The sequence below is a fragment of the Mobula hypostoma genome, chromosome 23 (assembly GCF_963921235.1).
Source record: "Mobula hypostoma chromosome 23, sMobHyp1.1, whole genome shotgun sequence".
Taxonomy (NCBI): Eukaryota; Metazoa; Chordata; class Chondrichthyes; order Myliobatiformes; family Myliobatidae; genus Mobula; species Mobula hypostoma.
Genome location: NC_086119.1, coordinates 43,810,837 through 43,827,139, shown reverse-complemented (window position 1 = coordinate 43,827,139; position 16,303 = coordinate 43,810,837). Strand labels below are relative to the sequence as shown.

Below are 16,303 nucleotides of genomic sequence, written 5' to 3'. Positions count from 1 at the left end.
CCACTCAGTTATTAATATCTTACTTCAAAACAATACCAAACAGCACAAGATAATTGTTTTAGACAGGATGGTTAGAAAATACTGTCACACGATTTCAGGAGCCATCCGGTTTTGTTTCTGCAATGTCATTTGTTGATTTAAACTTAATTCTTTTTAATCAAAGCTTAATTCAAAGAACAGACATCCCAAGGGTAATCTTTAGTCAAAAATTGCAGCGACCATCAGGGACTTTTTAAGATCATTAAGTAATATTTGGGTAAATTTAAATCAATTATCAACTTACGGAAGTATTTCCAGTCATCTCATATCCTATCAAGCTGACATGCCTGCCAAGATGTTTATATTTTTAAGGGGTTGGGACAGTAGAAAGCTGTCAAGAACCAGCATGGGTATGTGAAAAACTGAAAATTACGAAGACTACAGTTCTAGATTTGATCCATTACTTTCACAGATGAAAAATGCTACTTCTTTCTCTCCCCTCATCTATCTTCCTCTCATGCCTCAAGGATTCCTGGCAGAACTCCAAAACCCCTTTTCCATGACCCCATTTGCAACTCAAACTAACCTACTACATACCTGCGTTTATTCTCATGTTCAGAGATCAAAGATCTTTCAGTATCATCTTCCACCATTCTCTTCCGACTTTCCTTTAGAGCATTAAGCACAGTGGCTTTTGAGCAGGGATCAACCAATGGAGACGAAGCAGGGGACATCATTTGGTCTAATCTGGGAAATTAAAGTACATGTCCACTATTACCAAAGTGGAAAGTACAAACTGAACCATTTTATACTCTTTACATATCATGTGTCAGGTATATTTCATGATCAAATCAGAACTTGTATATCTGAAAGAAACAAAAGGGGTCAAATGTTATACATAGAAGGTAAAAGACAAATCACGGTGCAACGTGTAGCCCTTCATCAGAATTTAAGAATGAAGCCACTCCACGTTGTGACTTGATTAGCCTATTGACGAACAATCCTCCAACCATTGTTCACCAAGTTAATACTATTATGTCCACTGGTGGAAGAATTCATGATTTGTAGGTGAATAAAAGAAAAAGCAAAACTTAAAAAAAAAATCTGACTTTTTACTGCTACCTGGTCAAATTTCCTACTTCGACAAAACACACATCTTAGCTGCTGCAGCTGCCTCCAAGTAGTTTAGTCTCATCCATTTTTGGAACTTCAACACCTTTAATACCAAGATTTGACTGCCCCTCTTCTACAACGAATAATAATAGTATGAAAGATTATACTTGATCCCATGTTAGTTTTTAACTCTTCCACAGCTTCAAAAAAAGACTTAAGTTACAGCTTTTTATTTTCCTTCATTGCTATACCAATAAAATAAATTTCTTATATGCGAAGAAAACTCATGGTAGCACTATTTTTCCCTATGTACTGTACACAGCAATCCATTAAGAACACCTATTATATGAGAAGGCCGGAACAAGAGAGGAATTTATTTACACTTTTTCTGAACATAGCCCATGCTACAGTTTCATTTCAGGCCAATGAAATTTTACCTGAACCTGCCCATTCTTGCTGTGTCTGAAGAAAATGTGCAACTCAGATAACAGAATGGCCAAATCTGGCACTGTTGGTGGAGCAATTTGCAATAAGTTAAACACCCTGCTTTAACATATATTTGCTTAAATGCAACAGCTTCTAAAACTATGATACCAATATCCTTCCTGGTTTCTTAACAGCAGATTTATTCCATGAGTTACAAAAACCTCTACCTTCAATCCTTTGCTGAAATGGAGGATCTGTTTAGAGGAAGAAGATAGCTGGTATGTTACCTCTCCACAAGTAGAAATGGGTGGAGGAGCAGGGTGCTATTGGGAAGATTTCCTACACTTGACTACTCAATGGCTGCTGCTGCAAAGTCCATACAATGAAGACCAATAACAGCGATCTTGGCCACAATACAGTCACATTCACAAGCTGAAATGCAACTCCCAAAGCTAGCCAGATATAAAATTGCCCCCCAGGGTACTATGTACCTCAGCATGCATATAATTAATATATTAAAAAACTGTAGACATCTATTAATATTACTCCTGGAGTCAGATTATTTAAATTAAGATGCAACTCTGTATTGTAGCTCATTACATATAGTGAAAACATGCACAAGTTCAGCACTTAGCAATTCAGCAAAACAAGTTCATCACTTAAATACATTTTTTTTAAAGCATGTCGTACCAGACATTCAGCCGTTCTTGTCTGGCACGTGGTGTCAGGATTAACCGGGTCACGTTATGAACGTCCCCGACTCAACCCTTGTATTTTTTATGAGGCCGAGCGGCTAGCTCAACACTCAACCCGCCACGGATGGAAAGCGTGCTCGGGAGTGGCCTGACCCAGATTCGAACTCGGGAACCTTCGCTCCGGAGTCCAGCGCTGATCTCACTGCGCCACCAGCCGGCCTACTTACATACATAAGAGAGCATCATTGCTCGTTTTTTTTTTTTGGTGGGACAATACTGACTTCAGAAAACCTTCGCTTCACAGGACAACAAATTGTGATAGTTAAAGTTTAGATTTTAGAGAAAGCCGACTCTCTCATCGGCATTACAGGGCTACAAAGTAAAGAGCCACCAGGACTGTCACAAAGGATACTGAGTGAGCCCCCAGATAGCAATAGTTCAAGAGGTGACCCGTGAACCAGTGCTGCTGGGACACAAGCCAGGGCCGAATCAACCTTGGCTGGGTCACCTGGGCGAGTGTCTCTGAAGCTGAAGTACACAAAACACCTGCTGGCCCCAGGTTACATCTATGAACACGTGTCCCAGCGCATCCTGGGATGCATCTCAGCATCATCATAGTTAAATCTTGGATTTTTTTTAAAAAGATTGTTCTTTCTGCTCAATGTTTTTTGTCAACTTTGCTGTTAAAGCCAAAATCTAAAATTTCAGAGGTGCATCAGCTACAGTTGCAAAACAAAGTTTGTGAAGCCTTTGCAATTACCTGGTCTTCTGCATTATTTACTCATAGTGTGGTCTGATCTTCATCTAAATCACAATAATAGACAAACAATTTGCCTAAAGTAATAACATTTGTACTACTTCTCGTCAATACTGAGTACACTATTTAAACCATCAGTCTAGATTGTAAAAAAAGTACGTGAACATCTGGGGTAATGCCTTCCACAAAAGCTATTTGGAGTCAGGTGTTCCAACCAATGACATGAGATTGAAGGTATAGATTGTAGAGGTACCCTGCCCTATAAAAAAGGCACAAAGTCAGGTTACTGACAGAGCCTGCTCTTCTCAAGAAAAATCTGTTTATGTACACCATGCATTAATCAAAACAACTTTCAGATGACCTTAGAAGAGCTGTAGAGATGCATGAAGCTGGAAAGGGCTACAGAAATATTTCTAAAGATCTGAGTGTTCATCAGTCCACATAGCAAGAGAAATTGTTTACAAATGGAGGAACTTCAGTGCTGTTGCTACTCTTAACTAGGAATGGGCATCCTGCAAAGATCAAACCATGATGTTCAATGCTGAAGGAGGAGAAAAAGAACCCAAGGGCAACAGCAAAAACACTTGCAGAAATCTCTAGAACTTGCTAAAGTCTCTGTTCATGTGTCTGCTATAAGAAAGACACTGAAAAAGAACGATGTTTATGGAAGGATGCCATGGAGAAAATTTCTGCTCTCAAAAAGAATCGTTGCACATCTAAGTTTGTGTAAAAAAAAAACAGCTGGACACTTCACAATGCTTCTGGGACAATGTTCTGAGGACAGATGAGACAAAAGTTGAACTTTTTGGCAGAAATGCACATCGCTATGTTTGGAGGCAAAAGGGCACGGCACACCAACACCAAAACCTCATCCCAACTGTGAAGCATGATGGAAGGAGCATCGTGGTTTGGGCTGATTTGCTGCCTCAGGGCTTGGACAACTTACAGTGGTTAAGGGAACAACAAATTCAAAATTGCATCAAGACATTTTATAGTAAATTGTCAGGATATCGGTCCATCACCTGATACAACAAAACACTGATCTGAAACACGAGTAAATCAACAGAATTGTTTCAAAAGGAGAAAATTTGTGTTTTGGAATGGCTAAGTCACAGTCCATACCTTAACCCCAATTGAGATGCTGTGGCATGACCTGAAGAGGGCTTTTCATGCAAGGTGTCCCAGAAATATTGATGAACTGAAAGAATTTTGTATGGAGGAATACTCTAAAATTCCTCCTCACCATTTTGCAAGTCTGATCACCAGCTACAGGAAATGTTTGGTGAAGGTTACTGCTGCTAAAGGAGGTTCTACCAGTTTTTAAATTCAAGTGTTCATATACTTTCTCCATCCTAAACTGTGAATGATTAAACAATGTGTTCAATAAAGACATTAAAAGTACAATTGTTTGTGTTATTAGTTTAAGCAGATTGGGTTTGTCTATTATTGAGACTTAGCTGAAGATCAGGCCACATTTTATGAGTAATTAATGCAGAAAACCAGGTAATTGCAAAGGGTTCACAAACTTCTTCTTGCAACTGTATTAATATACAAACAGCATCAGATCTGATTGATCAACACCAAGTTGAAACTCTGGTCATTTTTCTCCCTACAGACCTTGTGTGTTCTGAAAGCATCTTAATTTTTAACTTCTGATTTGCTTTTACAGAAACAAGGTAGCACAACCACAAATTGAGAAAAATATGGAAGTACAATCAAAGAAAGAAAATTTAAAACTGACATGCCAAATTACTGAAGAAAAATGGGCAAAGTTATTACTCAAATTCAGTATCAAGCTTATTGTCATCCGACTATACAAACAAAGAAAACAACATTCCTCCGGACCACAGTGCACCCACAAACCACACATCAAACACAGTACATAAAGCAAACTAAGTTAATAAAATATAACTCATGTGGTGCACAGCACAGGTAAACAGTAAACAGCTTGTTGTCCTAGTAATGCTAGTGATGAGACCTTAGCAGTGACAGGGAATGCAGAAGTCTCACAGACTGAGGGAAGAAGCTGTTACCCAGTCTGACAGACCTAGTTCTGATTCTGTACCTCCTACCTGACAGTAGTGGATCAAAGATATTGTGGGATGGGTGGGAGGGATCCTCAATGTTTGGACCCTTCGTTTGCGGGGGGGGGGGGAGGGTTGGATTGGAGACTCCAATGATCCTCTTGGCGGTTTTTACCGCCCTCTGCAGGGTCTTGCAGTACAATGTCTTCCAATGATGCAGCCAGACAGGGCAATCTCCAATGGTTCTCCTGTAGAAAGTTGTTAGAATGAGAGTGGGAGCCTTGAACGCCTCAGTCTCCTAGGAAAGTGTAAACACTGCTGTGCCTTCTTCATGAGTGAGCTGGTGTTGGGGGTCCAGGTTAGATTAATCTATTATGTGCATACCAATAAACTTTTTGATCTTTAGTCTCTCCATGGCAGACAACAACCCCAAATTTGTTAGTTTGTCATGTTTCAAACAATCAGAATAATGATAAATTCAAGATTCTGTTTCACAGAAAATGAATAAGAGTTAAAAAGCAAAAAAAAAAAAATCAGTTAACTTTAGAACTACTATCAGGATGTTGCTAACTTTACAATACGTAGTTTCTATGACTAAATTTCAACATATGAACAAGCTTTGTAAACCATATTTGGACTGCAATTTCACTCAAGGTACTCAATGGAAGAGATTGTAAAGAAAAATGCTATATACACATTAATGAAAAAATGTGCTATTAAATGTGCTACTAAATAGTTACCACTTTCGCATCACTTTAGAAATGTAACCAACTAGCAATGTTTTACACCAAAAATCAAACCAGTCAATTTTGTACGATTCATGCATTAACAGCTTAATTTTTGCACCCATTCATATCATTCTAAGAAACCAGGCAAATCCATAGAAATTTTTGATCATGAAAAATAGTTGTCAGGATTACTTACAGAGGTGAAGGAATTATACTTGCATCAGGGCGTGCAATTTTAATAGTCACTGGGCTATGTACCATGATAGAGTTTCGAGAGGACAAAACATTTTTCTTTTGGTAGCCATCCCATCGGACAGTTGGAAGTGTTCCAGGTATTGAGTACTGGGGCTGATGAATAGGATACCGACGGCGAGGGGTCACTGTAAATTTGTTTATCATGCCTTGATGTTCCCTAGAGACAAAGTAATTCAGATGCAAAGGTTAAACTCTAATATGCAGTGATCTGCACAGCCTTTTAAATATTTGCTGTCCAAAAAGTACAAAAAAAATCACAGAACCATACACTCTTCATTGGAGTTAAAATTTATACTGTTCAATATTTGTTTTGTATACCCCACAATATTTCCCTCCCAAATGCAATAATTACCACATTGATATTTCTGGAAGTTTTATGTGGAAACTTGCTGTGTACAAATTAGCTGCTGCATTTCCACATTTACTGCACCTCAGTAATAGTTCATACTTTTCAGCCTTTTTTTAAAAAAATACAATGTGAGGTTTGGTAAACCTACAGAAATGCAAGCCCTTCTTTATTCTTAAACCTAACATTCACTCAAAGGAATAGAAACTACAGTAGCAAACAGTTTAAGCCTTAAGATGTTCACTTAAAATGATCAAGCTGAATGATATACTGGAGACTGTATTTTTCTGGCATATATACACTGGAAAGTGGGAAAATTAGCTGGCTGTCAAACCAGAGATACAAGAAACGGCTGATGCCGGGATCATAAACAAAACGCAGCATCTGGAGCAACACAATGGTTGAAGCACCATTCGCAGAGTCCAAGGGATTGTCTACTTTAGAGTTGAGATGGAATATCAGGAATGAAGCTTGAATTGAGATAGCCAGTATAAAGAAATGAAGGGGACTAGTGAAGACTGGAGCTGGCAAGCAATAGGTGGATCCAGATAGAGGAGATACTGAAAGAGACTGGGTGATGATTGAAGACCAGAAAAAAGTTACAGTTTATGTAAAAAGGAAGGTGATGAGAGGAACTAGGTAACATGGGGGGGGGGGGGTAGAGAAACACCTGACAGAAAGGAACAGAGGAACCCAAGTGAGTGCTTGGGTAACAAGCAATGAAATGATGAGGAAGGGGAAATAAGCTAGGAAACAGGGAGCCTGTGGAGCAGCACTGGTTAAGAAGTGAGTGTGAGAGAGGATCTTGGTGCAGAACGGGAAGGCAACATTCCGGGAGTGGGGGAACACCTGAAAAATTCAGGCCATTGGATTGTGAACAGAATATGATATTTCTCTCATTTTCATTTAGCCTCACTCTGGCATTGGAGGCCAGGAATAGATTGGTGAGAAAACAGTCATACCATTATGTGCCCTGTCATAACATGGGCAGTCTTGGTCTATTGACTGGGACTGATCTTTGCAGCTTCTACAGAAGTGGTTTTCCATTGCCACTCTAGGCAGTGTCTTTACAAGACAGGTGACCTCCGCCATTATCACTGCTCGTCAGAGACTGTCTGCCTGGAGTCAGTGGTTGCGATATGTACCAGCTCATACGACCATCCAGCCCCTGCTCCCATGGCTTCACATAACTGATTTGCGGGGGGGACGTGCTAAACAGGTGCTACACCTGCTCAAGAGTGACCTACAGGCCAGGCTAGCAGACGGAAGGAGCAGCCTTGCACCTCCTTTGGTAGAGACACATCACCATCCTGTCACTCGGAGGAAATGTGTAGGAGTGTTCAAATGGATTGCAACTTGAAGCTCAGCATAGCCACTGCACAAAGAACAAATGACTAGCAAACCAATCACCCAGTCGCACTTGGTCTTGCCAACATAGAGGAGGACTCACTGAAAGCATTCGTTAGACGGGATACAATTTCATTCCAAGCACTGGAAGGCAGATTGTAAAAAGATGCTGCACACATCAGTAAAATAATAATAAGATTCACTATTTTTTTAATACAACAGTTAAGATAGAAAGGTAACCAAAACATTGTTTCTCACCAAAAATCATAAACAAGCCATATTGCATTTTACTCTGTTCTGAGAAGTCTTTTGCATTTGTTACTCTCACATGATTCACGTATCATCTCGCAGCTCCACGCTTCAATACCCCCCCCCCGCCACCTCTTGATATTGATCATCTCCCCCTTACACACCCCCAGTCCTGATACAGGGAATTGAACTGAATGTCAACTATCCCTTGGCTTCCTCATATTTTGCCTGTCCTTCAGCAGCTTGCTTTGTACTTTAGTTTTGAAATGAAACTGCCATGAGATTCTTCACTATACTCAAGCTGGTTTCAAAACAACTTGAGCTGTCACTGGCACAATAACATGAAGCAAGCAGTACAGTGAATTTTCCTTCACTTACAATGAGATTTCTTTCATTAAACATATTACCCTGGTTTCATGAACTACCAACATATTAAGCTGAACTTTCACATCAAATAAATTATGACTCAAAAAGGCAGAAACTCAATAGTGGTGCTTTATGCCTTCAGTAATTGCTTTGCCTAATATTGATGCAAAAGTGTTCCGACAGCTGTGAATAGGTTAACAGCTTCATTCCTTTTATGTTCTTATAATTACATCTGTTATCAGTTCCATGTGCCTCCACTAAAACATGCAGGTGTGCAACTAAAATGCTAAACCTCATACCCTTGGTGAAACTATGTATATAAAAAAAAAACAAATTCTTCCCAATCAATATGTTAAAATTTCAAAGCATAACCTTTACGCTATCACTCAGATTCAATGCAATGAAGCACAAAGCTGCAGTCATGATCCATTTGTAGAGCACAATCAACATCTGCACCAGATTTACATATATAACCAAAACAGTAAAAATTATCTGCTTTATATAATATTATCACCACAATACTTATCTGTAGTAGGTAATTGCTCTTATCTCAAATAATTCAGATCAGAATGGAACTGCAGCCAATAAACAAAGAACAACAAAGAAAAGCCGTAGCCCTAATAATCTATTGAGGAATGAGAACAAAACTGATTCCCACTGCATGTGAAACTGAGAGTTTGTTGCTGATGTGGATTACTAAAGATAATAGTAATACTGTATTTAAGATTAAGCCAGAGGTGCAAGACAAAGGAATAAATGATTGCATTGATGATGTCAAGGTGAGAAAACTTTTGTGGAAATACAAGCTTCAGTGTAGTCCAATTGAGTTGAACAGCCTGAACCTGTGCAAAACATTCCGTATAACAGGTAGAAAGAGATTAATGCAAATGCTAATATTCCTAATAACTGTTCAAGAAGTCATAAATCAGGATTCATTTTCAAATAGTGATGTGGTTTAACTTTCTGAAGCAGACTCAATTCAGTTTGCTGCTTCTAGCTGTAACACTGCTTTTTAAATATCTCAGTCCAAGTACAGAATATAACTTTGTGACTGAAGATTAATTAAAATTCTACTTTCCCCATCCCCCTACAAAGGCACACATTTCCAATTCTGTTATTGAAGTATGTAGCAAACCTGTTGAATACAACAAACACTAAAGTAATTTCATGTGATGATTATGCATCTCAACTTTTGTTTTAATAGCCAGGATTTTTGCAGCTTTGATGCTCTGGATAAGTGTCAAAGGTTTGGGATCCTTGCAAGCTAAGACATACAGAAACATTCATAGCTCTTGACATGCTCGGCAGGTAGCAAAGCCAAGTACATCACCTATCTGTCAGGTAATTTTAGACCTCCCATGAGATAATTAGGTAGATAGATTTGTGATCATACTTACAGCTCCCAATTAGTCCCCCATGCAGAAGAGGATGTCATCTCTAATCCATTAGATCTTATTGCAACAAATGAGGAAAAGAACCCCACTAAATACAGTCCCAGCCCTGACATAATCTGATACATCATTTCCATCTCATCTAGTACTGCTGCATCCTTTCCATCAGTGGAGAACAGACTACACACAGGATTGTATGTGGGATCAAACTTTGAACAAACTTCTACAATGCTTTCATTTTGGTCCTATGAACCTTGATTACTTTTAATGGGTCACATTGTTAATAAAATGGGTTAACTTTACTTCTATAATCTAAATATTGCATAAACATTGAAGTAGCATCAAAATAATCTCCCTTGGAAAATACAAATTTCAGAAGTACTTCAAAAGGACTTAGAAACAATTATAAATCTAGTCTGGCATCCAGTGGCAAGAAAGGGTACCATCTCATCAATGATGTTGTCAAACAGAAAATCCTTCACTCTGCATTGCCAGTGAAGAATTCAATAGTACTGTTGTGAAGAGTAAGGGAGTTTAATGTTCAAACACCACCAAAATACATTTTGAAACGATGACCATTCATCAGGAATGAAAGCTCATTGACATAAAAACATTAGCTATTTCTCAGTCTGCCTGACACGTCAAAAGTATTTCCAATGTTTTCTATTCTTATTTTCAGCATAACTTTCTGTTCTTGGATTTTCCAAATACAGTCATCTGACCTTCATGCCAATATTTACAAAGCTAAGAACGTACATTTCCTATCAAAAGTACCGTGTTGGTTGTAAACTATTTGGAATGTCCCAAATTCAAGCCAGATCCGATCAAAACCTTTCTCTAATAAAGTGGCAAATGAAAAAGGAAGTTTTCGTCAGGATTTTTTCAATATCAATAAAAAATCTGAACGTCCCACAAGATAGTGCAGCAACACTTTGAATGTTGCTGAAACAATTTGACAAAGTTTAAAAATGAAACACGAGCTTTCGCTCTTTCAGGTATGATTCTCGTAGCTAATTTTTTTCAAGTTTTAATTCACATTCGCTTTTTAAATTTGCATTTAATCTGGTAAAACGTTTCCAAATTACGTTTGAAATGAAGGCTGCACGTTGGTACTGATTTAATTAAGATTCATAATCAATTAATGTCCATGGAAGCATGCAAGAGCAACAAGAGAGAGTTTGAACTTATCTAGGTCCTTTCTCTCCAACTCTTACCCGAAAGACAATCTCCTGGTGGGGGACTGGATGGGATTCGGCCGACCGTAGCGACTTTTCAGTTCTCTACTGCAGAGCGGGGCCCGCGCCGTGCTTTCGTTCGACAGGTAGCTGCCCATCATGAGGCCGGCCGGACTCCGTTCACTCGCACACGCTGTCAGCAGCGGCTCCCGCTCCTCGTAGTTCACCTCCCACTTCCAGTTGTTGCCCGGGGCCCTGCTGGGATTCCGCAGCCCCTGCTGACACCTGCCTCTGGCACTCCGATCTCTTCCCTTCCACTGCCTTCTCCCTCCGATTAATCTGTCGTACACCACCTCGGCCCAGCGCGTCCCGAGGAGAAATGCTTTAATCCGACTCGGGTGGAAGAGCGGCCCGGCTGCGGGGCCTACGCTTGGCAGGGATGAGTAATAAACCCACGCGGATGCCGCAGCCAGCAGGCCTAAAAGGTACCAGCCCAGTACGTAGAAGGAAAGCAGTAAAGCAAAGCCCAGCCCCACCACCCACGTTATCAAAGACCGCTTGTGTGCGGGAGACATGACGGCGGCTTTAATCCTGTCTCATTCTCCGCCATTCTCCTCTCGCCTTGTCCGCCATTACCGGACACTTTACACAGCAGACATGCGCGCCATTACCCGGCACCCACTGCCGGCGGAAGTCTCCACCCCCTTCCTTCCATCGCCTGGCAACGGGTGCTGTCGTCATTCGCGCGCGCTTATGACCGCGGGACGCGCATTGCCCCGGTACCCCGGGGGGTGAAAATGGCCGCCTTTGCGTTGGGGGTGAGGCGGCGCGGTAACGCGGTGGTTGGCACAACGCTGTCGTCGTGGCTATCCCTCGATGCTGGCCCTCGTTCTCTTGATCTACTTATGGGCTCTCAAGTGGCTTATGAGTCCAGTCTTGGCTCTGAAAGTCTTTCCGCTTTCAGGGCCGGTAGTACCAGATGGCAGATCGGGCTTTGGTTGTTGCTGCCTCTCTTTCCGTTTTCTTCTAATTCTGCACATCTGTTGGCTTCGAAAGTTGCTGTTCCTTCTCGGATGATGGCTTGCCGGAGTTTCCTGTCCTTGGCATTGGTTTCCCAATTGTTGATGTTGATGTTACATTTCTTCATGTTGGCTTTTAAGACATCCTTGAATCTCTTCTGCTGTCCGCCTCTTTTACGTTTGCCTTCTTTAAGGTGGGAGTAGAAGATTTGTTTCAGCAAACGTTCATCTTTCATCCTGTTACGAGAATACACATAAAATTAAGATGTTTGCTTGCCTGGGCTAGCATCAGTGGCATCAGCAGTTGGTCTGCCACCTGCCCTCAGGGGAAGGAGAGATAAGGAACAATGGAGCAGCGTCTGGAGATGTGTAATGAAGGGATGTGGGAGGAAGAGCTGTCTGGAGCGGCTCCCCCCCCTTTGAACCCTGAACTGTTTGAAGTGATGGACAGGCGATACCCCAGGAGGGGGATAAAAAGGGACAGGTTCGCTAAGACAGACACACGCCACCCGAGGTAACGAGACCCTGGAAGCGGTACGCTTCTCACGAGTGGGTGAGAGGTGCCAGACAGCGACCAGGGTGGAAAGGTACGATCAGCGGGAACCCGGTGTGTGTCCGCCCTTGCCTGGGTGCCGGGTTCACTGCAGAGGATCGACCGCATCTGGAGGAGGGGTCACGGTCGGTGACCTCAGGTGACATCGCCAAGGACCTGCCCAGGGGCTGTTTGTGAGCCATCTCGCTGGTCTGTGAGCCATCTTGCTGGTCTGTGAGTGAAGCCGTTCTGAATGATGAGTTGTTCCTGTTCTCTCTGTCTCTCTTCCCCCACGTTGTCCATCGCCATGGAAACGATTACTGCGAACTGAACTTTGAGTCATTTTGAAATTTGGTCATTTACCCCTAGACAACGATAGAGCTTGATTGATGCTGTTATCTTAATTCTGTGCACATGTGTGTTTATCATCACTGAACTGTTGCATTTATTATCCTTTCGATTACTGTGTTGCTTGTTTCCTTAATAAAACTTTCTTAGTTCTAGTACTCCAGACTCCAACTGAGTGATCCATTTCTGCTGGTTTGGCAACCCAGTTACGGGGTACGTAACAATCCGAACAACATGACTGCTCCATCTTAGGTGGTTCTTGATGACGTAGGCTTCAATGCTTGTTTTTGCTTCATTTAGCACACTGATGTTGTTTCTTCTACCTTCCCAGCTGATATTTAAGATGTTTTGAAGACCGCGTTGATGGGACTTTTCAAGTGCCTTCAGATGTCGGTATGTTGTCCAGGTTTCTGATGCATACAGGAGCGTTGGGATTACCACTGCTTTGTACACTAACATTTTGGTGTCTGTTCGGATGTCACGATTATGAAAGACTCTTGTTCAGAGACGTCCAAAAGCTGTTCCAGCGCATTTAAGGCGATGTTGGATCTCGTCATTAAGGTCGACATTGGAGGAGAGGTGACTTCCAAGGTACGGAAAGTGGTCCACGTTTTCCAGGGCTGTTTCGCCAATTTGAATTGATGGTTCTGTCAGATTGGTTGTCCGTGACTGGCCTCACACCTGTCACCTCTGAGTGGGAGCACTGGATCTGCTCTCTGGGTCAGGGGGAGGGGGGGGGTCACCTGAACAGTTAGAACAAAGTCTTCTGTGCTCCTTGGTTTTAATAACCTGGCCTTCGTAAGCAAGAGTACTGAAATTCACAGAAAACAGCCCTTGACATCATGTGGAATTAATTAAATTCACCGTTAAGTGCCTAAGTAAATGAATCCCTTCTGTTGACAAACTTCTACAAAAGGTAATGGAGAGTGCATTGACTGGCTGCATCACAGCTTGGTATGGGAACACCAACACCCTCTGAACAGAAAATCCGACCAATACATCTTGGGTAAAGCCCTCCCCACCAGTGAGCACGTCTACATGAAACGCTGTCGTAGCATCCATCATCAAAGATCGCCACCACCCAGCCCATGCTCTCTTCTCGCTTCTGCCAGCAGGTAGAAGTTGCAAGAGCCTCAGGACGCGCACCACCAGGTTCGAGAACAGAATCAGCTTTATTATCACCAGCACGTGTCGTGAAATTTGTTAACTTAGCAGCAGTTCAGTGCAATACATAATATAGAAGAAATAAATCAATTACTGTATATATATATATATATATGATTTTAAAAATTGTGCAAAAACAGAAACAATATATATATTGAAAATGTGGGTTAGTGTTCATGGGATCAATGTCCATTTAGGAATCGGATGGCAGAGGGGAGGAAGCTGTTCCTGAATCGCTGAGTGTGTGCTTTCAGGCTTCTGTACCTCCTACCTGATGATAACAGTGAGAAAAGGGCATGCCCTGGGTACTGGAGGTCCTTAATGGACGCTGCCTTTCTGAGACACTGCTCCCTGAAGATGTCCTGGGTACTTTGTAGGCTAGTACCCAACATGGAGCCGACTAGATTTACAACTCTCTGCAGCTTTTCACCCCTCAACCATCAGGCTCTTGAACAAAAGGGGATAACTACACTCAATTGTCTATCCGTTGAGATGTTTCCTGCAACCAGTGATTTTGCTTTAAGGACTCTTTACCTCTTGTTCTTGCTGTTTATTTATACAATCTGCATTTGCACAGTTTGTTGTCTTCTGCACTCTGGTTGTTCTGTCATTGATCCTGTTATAGTGTTACTATTCTATAGATTTGCTGAGTATGCCCATGGAGAAATGAATGTCAGGTGGCATATATGTACTTTGATAATAAATTTACTTTGACTTTATTTTTACATGCATCACTCCATTCCCTGGATATCCATGTGCTGATCCAAGAACCCCTTAAACACCTCTATTGTATTTGCCTCCACCACCACCCACCCCAACAGTGAATTTCAAGCTGCCGCCATTACGTGTAAAATAAAATAAATCGTCTCACATATCTTTCAGCTTAATCCTCCTCACCTTAAATGCATGCTCTCTAGTATTAGACATTTCAAAAAGATTTCAGCTGGCTACTGTGATATCAGCAGAAGGGAGACATTACATCCATCAGCCACATGAGAGGCAACGGTCTTACAGGTTTGAAGGAATGCAACAGAACAGCACTGAAGAGGCATTGCACGGTTTATTTTTGTACTTTTTATGATTATGAATAAAGTAATTTTGATAATAAAAATATTACAATTATCATGAAGCGTAATACAGCACAGAAACAGGCTTCTTGGCCCGTGATTTCAGTGTCAAACATAATGCCAGATTAACCTCTTCTACCTGCACGTCATCCATATCCTTCGATTATCAACATACTCATGATCCTGTCTGAAAGTATCTGAAATGCAACGATTGTACCTGCTTCTGCTACCACATTGGCTGCAGGTTTCAGGCAACTGTTTAAAAAAAACAAACTTGCCCCACATATCTTGTTTGAGCTTTTCTACCCTCACCTGAAACCTATGCCATTGTAGCCTAAGAAAATGATTCTGACCGTCTACCCAATCTAAGCCTCTCCTAAATGTACACGTTTCTGTCAGTTCTCCCTTCAGCCTCTGACACTCCAGAGAATGCGTCAAAGTTTTTTAACCTCCAATTATAGCTGGTACTGTCTAAGTGAGGCAATGTCCTGATAAACCTTTCTTGCTCTCTCTCTCCCCACATCCTTCCTGAATTGGGATGACTTTACTCCAAATATAGCCAAATCAAAGTTTTATCCGGCTGCAATCTAACCAGTTGACTCTTGCGTTCAGAAACAATCTGGAGCTCTTGGGGATGCATGAACTGAATATTTTTTTGCCACCACCGGTTGCTCCAGATTATCTGAGAGAAGGCTTCAGTTATTTCGGCTGGTGAATGTATATCAATTGCTGACAGCAGCATTTGAATTTTTCGTGCTAAGCGATGCTCTTGGGCAAAGATATGAATACCTGAAGCTTCTGTTCTTGAGCCTGCTCTGCCATTTCATAACCGTGAAACTTAAGTTCCACATTCTTAACTACTGTAGGAGCCATGCATCTGTATTGTATTTGGTGTTGTGCATTTATTATGTTAAGGGGTAACTAGTCACGTGGGTGGGGGGGCGTGGTGAAAGTGAAAAGTTTAGTTACATATTTGTGCTTTGTTCTGGCAGTTTAGAGCTGGGGACCGCTGGTGTGATATCATTTGCTAATCGCTTAATTACATTTTAAATTGCCTAATGCTACTTAACTTCGCTTAAGTACGTTTAATATCACTAGTTTTAGTTCGTTAACTATCATTGCTTCAAGGTTGTATGTTTTGCTAATTATGGATAAAATACATTTCTGTCCTTTTTGAACTTACTATTCAATTCAACATTGTGCAGGATAACTCCCCATGTTTGCTCTCTAGCAGCGACATCTAGCCTGCGATGTTCTTTCATTTCTGCTTATCAAGATTCGCACTAACAGTTGGGATGGTGGTAACTGGGAATGGCATGCTG

At 41.3% G+C, this 16,303-nt stretch overlaps 1 protein-coding gene across 3 annotated transcripts in view; it reads right to left on the bottom strand.

Moving 5' to 3' along the window:
• The window catches only part of pom121 (POM121 transmembrane nucleoporin), a 65,875-nt gene extending 54,356 nt beyond the window's left edge, over positions 1-11,519 (bottom strand). For all 3 annotated transcript variants that reach the window (XM_063031280.1, XM_063031279.1, XM_063031281.1), the window contains exons 1-3: positions 10,891-11,519; positions 5,919-6,134; positions 577-726 (exon numbers count right to left, since the gene is read on the bottom strand). In XM_063031280.1, the coding sequence (XP_062887350.1) occupies positions 577-726; positions 5,919-6,134; positions 10,891-11,426 (902 nt within the window). In that variant the 5' untranslated portion in view covers positions 11,427-11,519. The remainder of the gene's footprint in view (positions 1-576; positions 727-5,918; positions 6,135-10,890) is intronic.
• Positions 11,520-16,303: the final 4,784 nt, after the last annotated feature.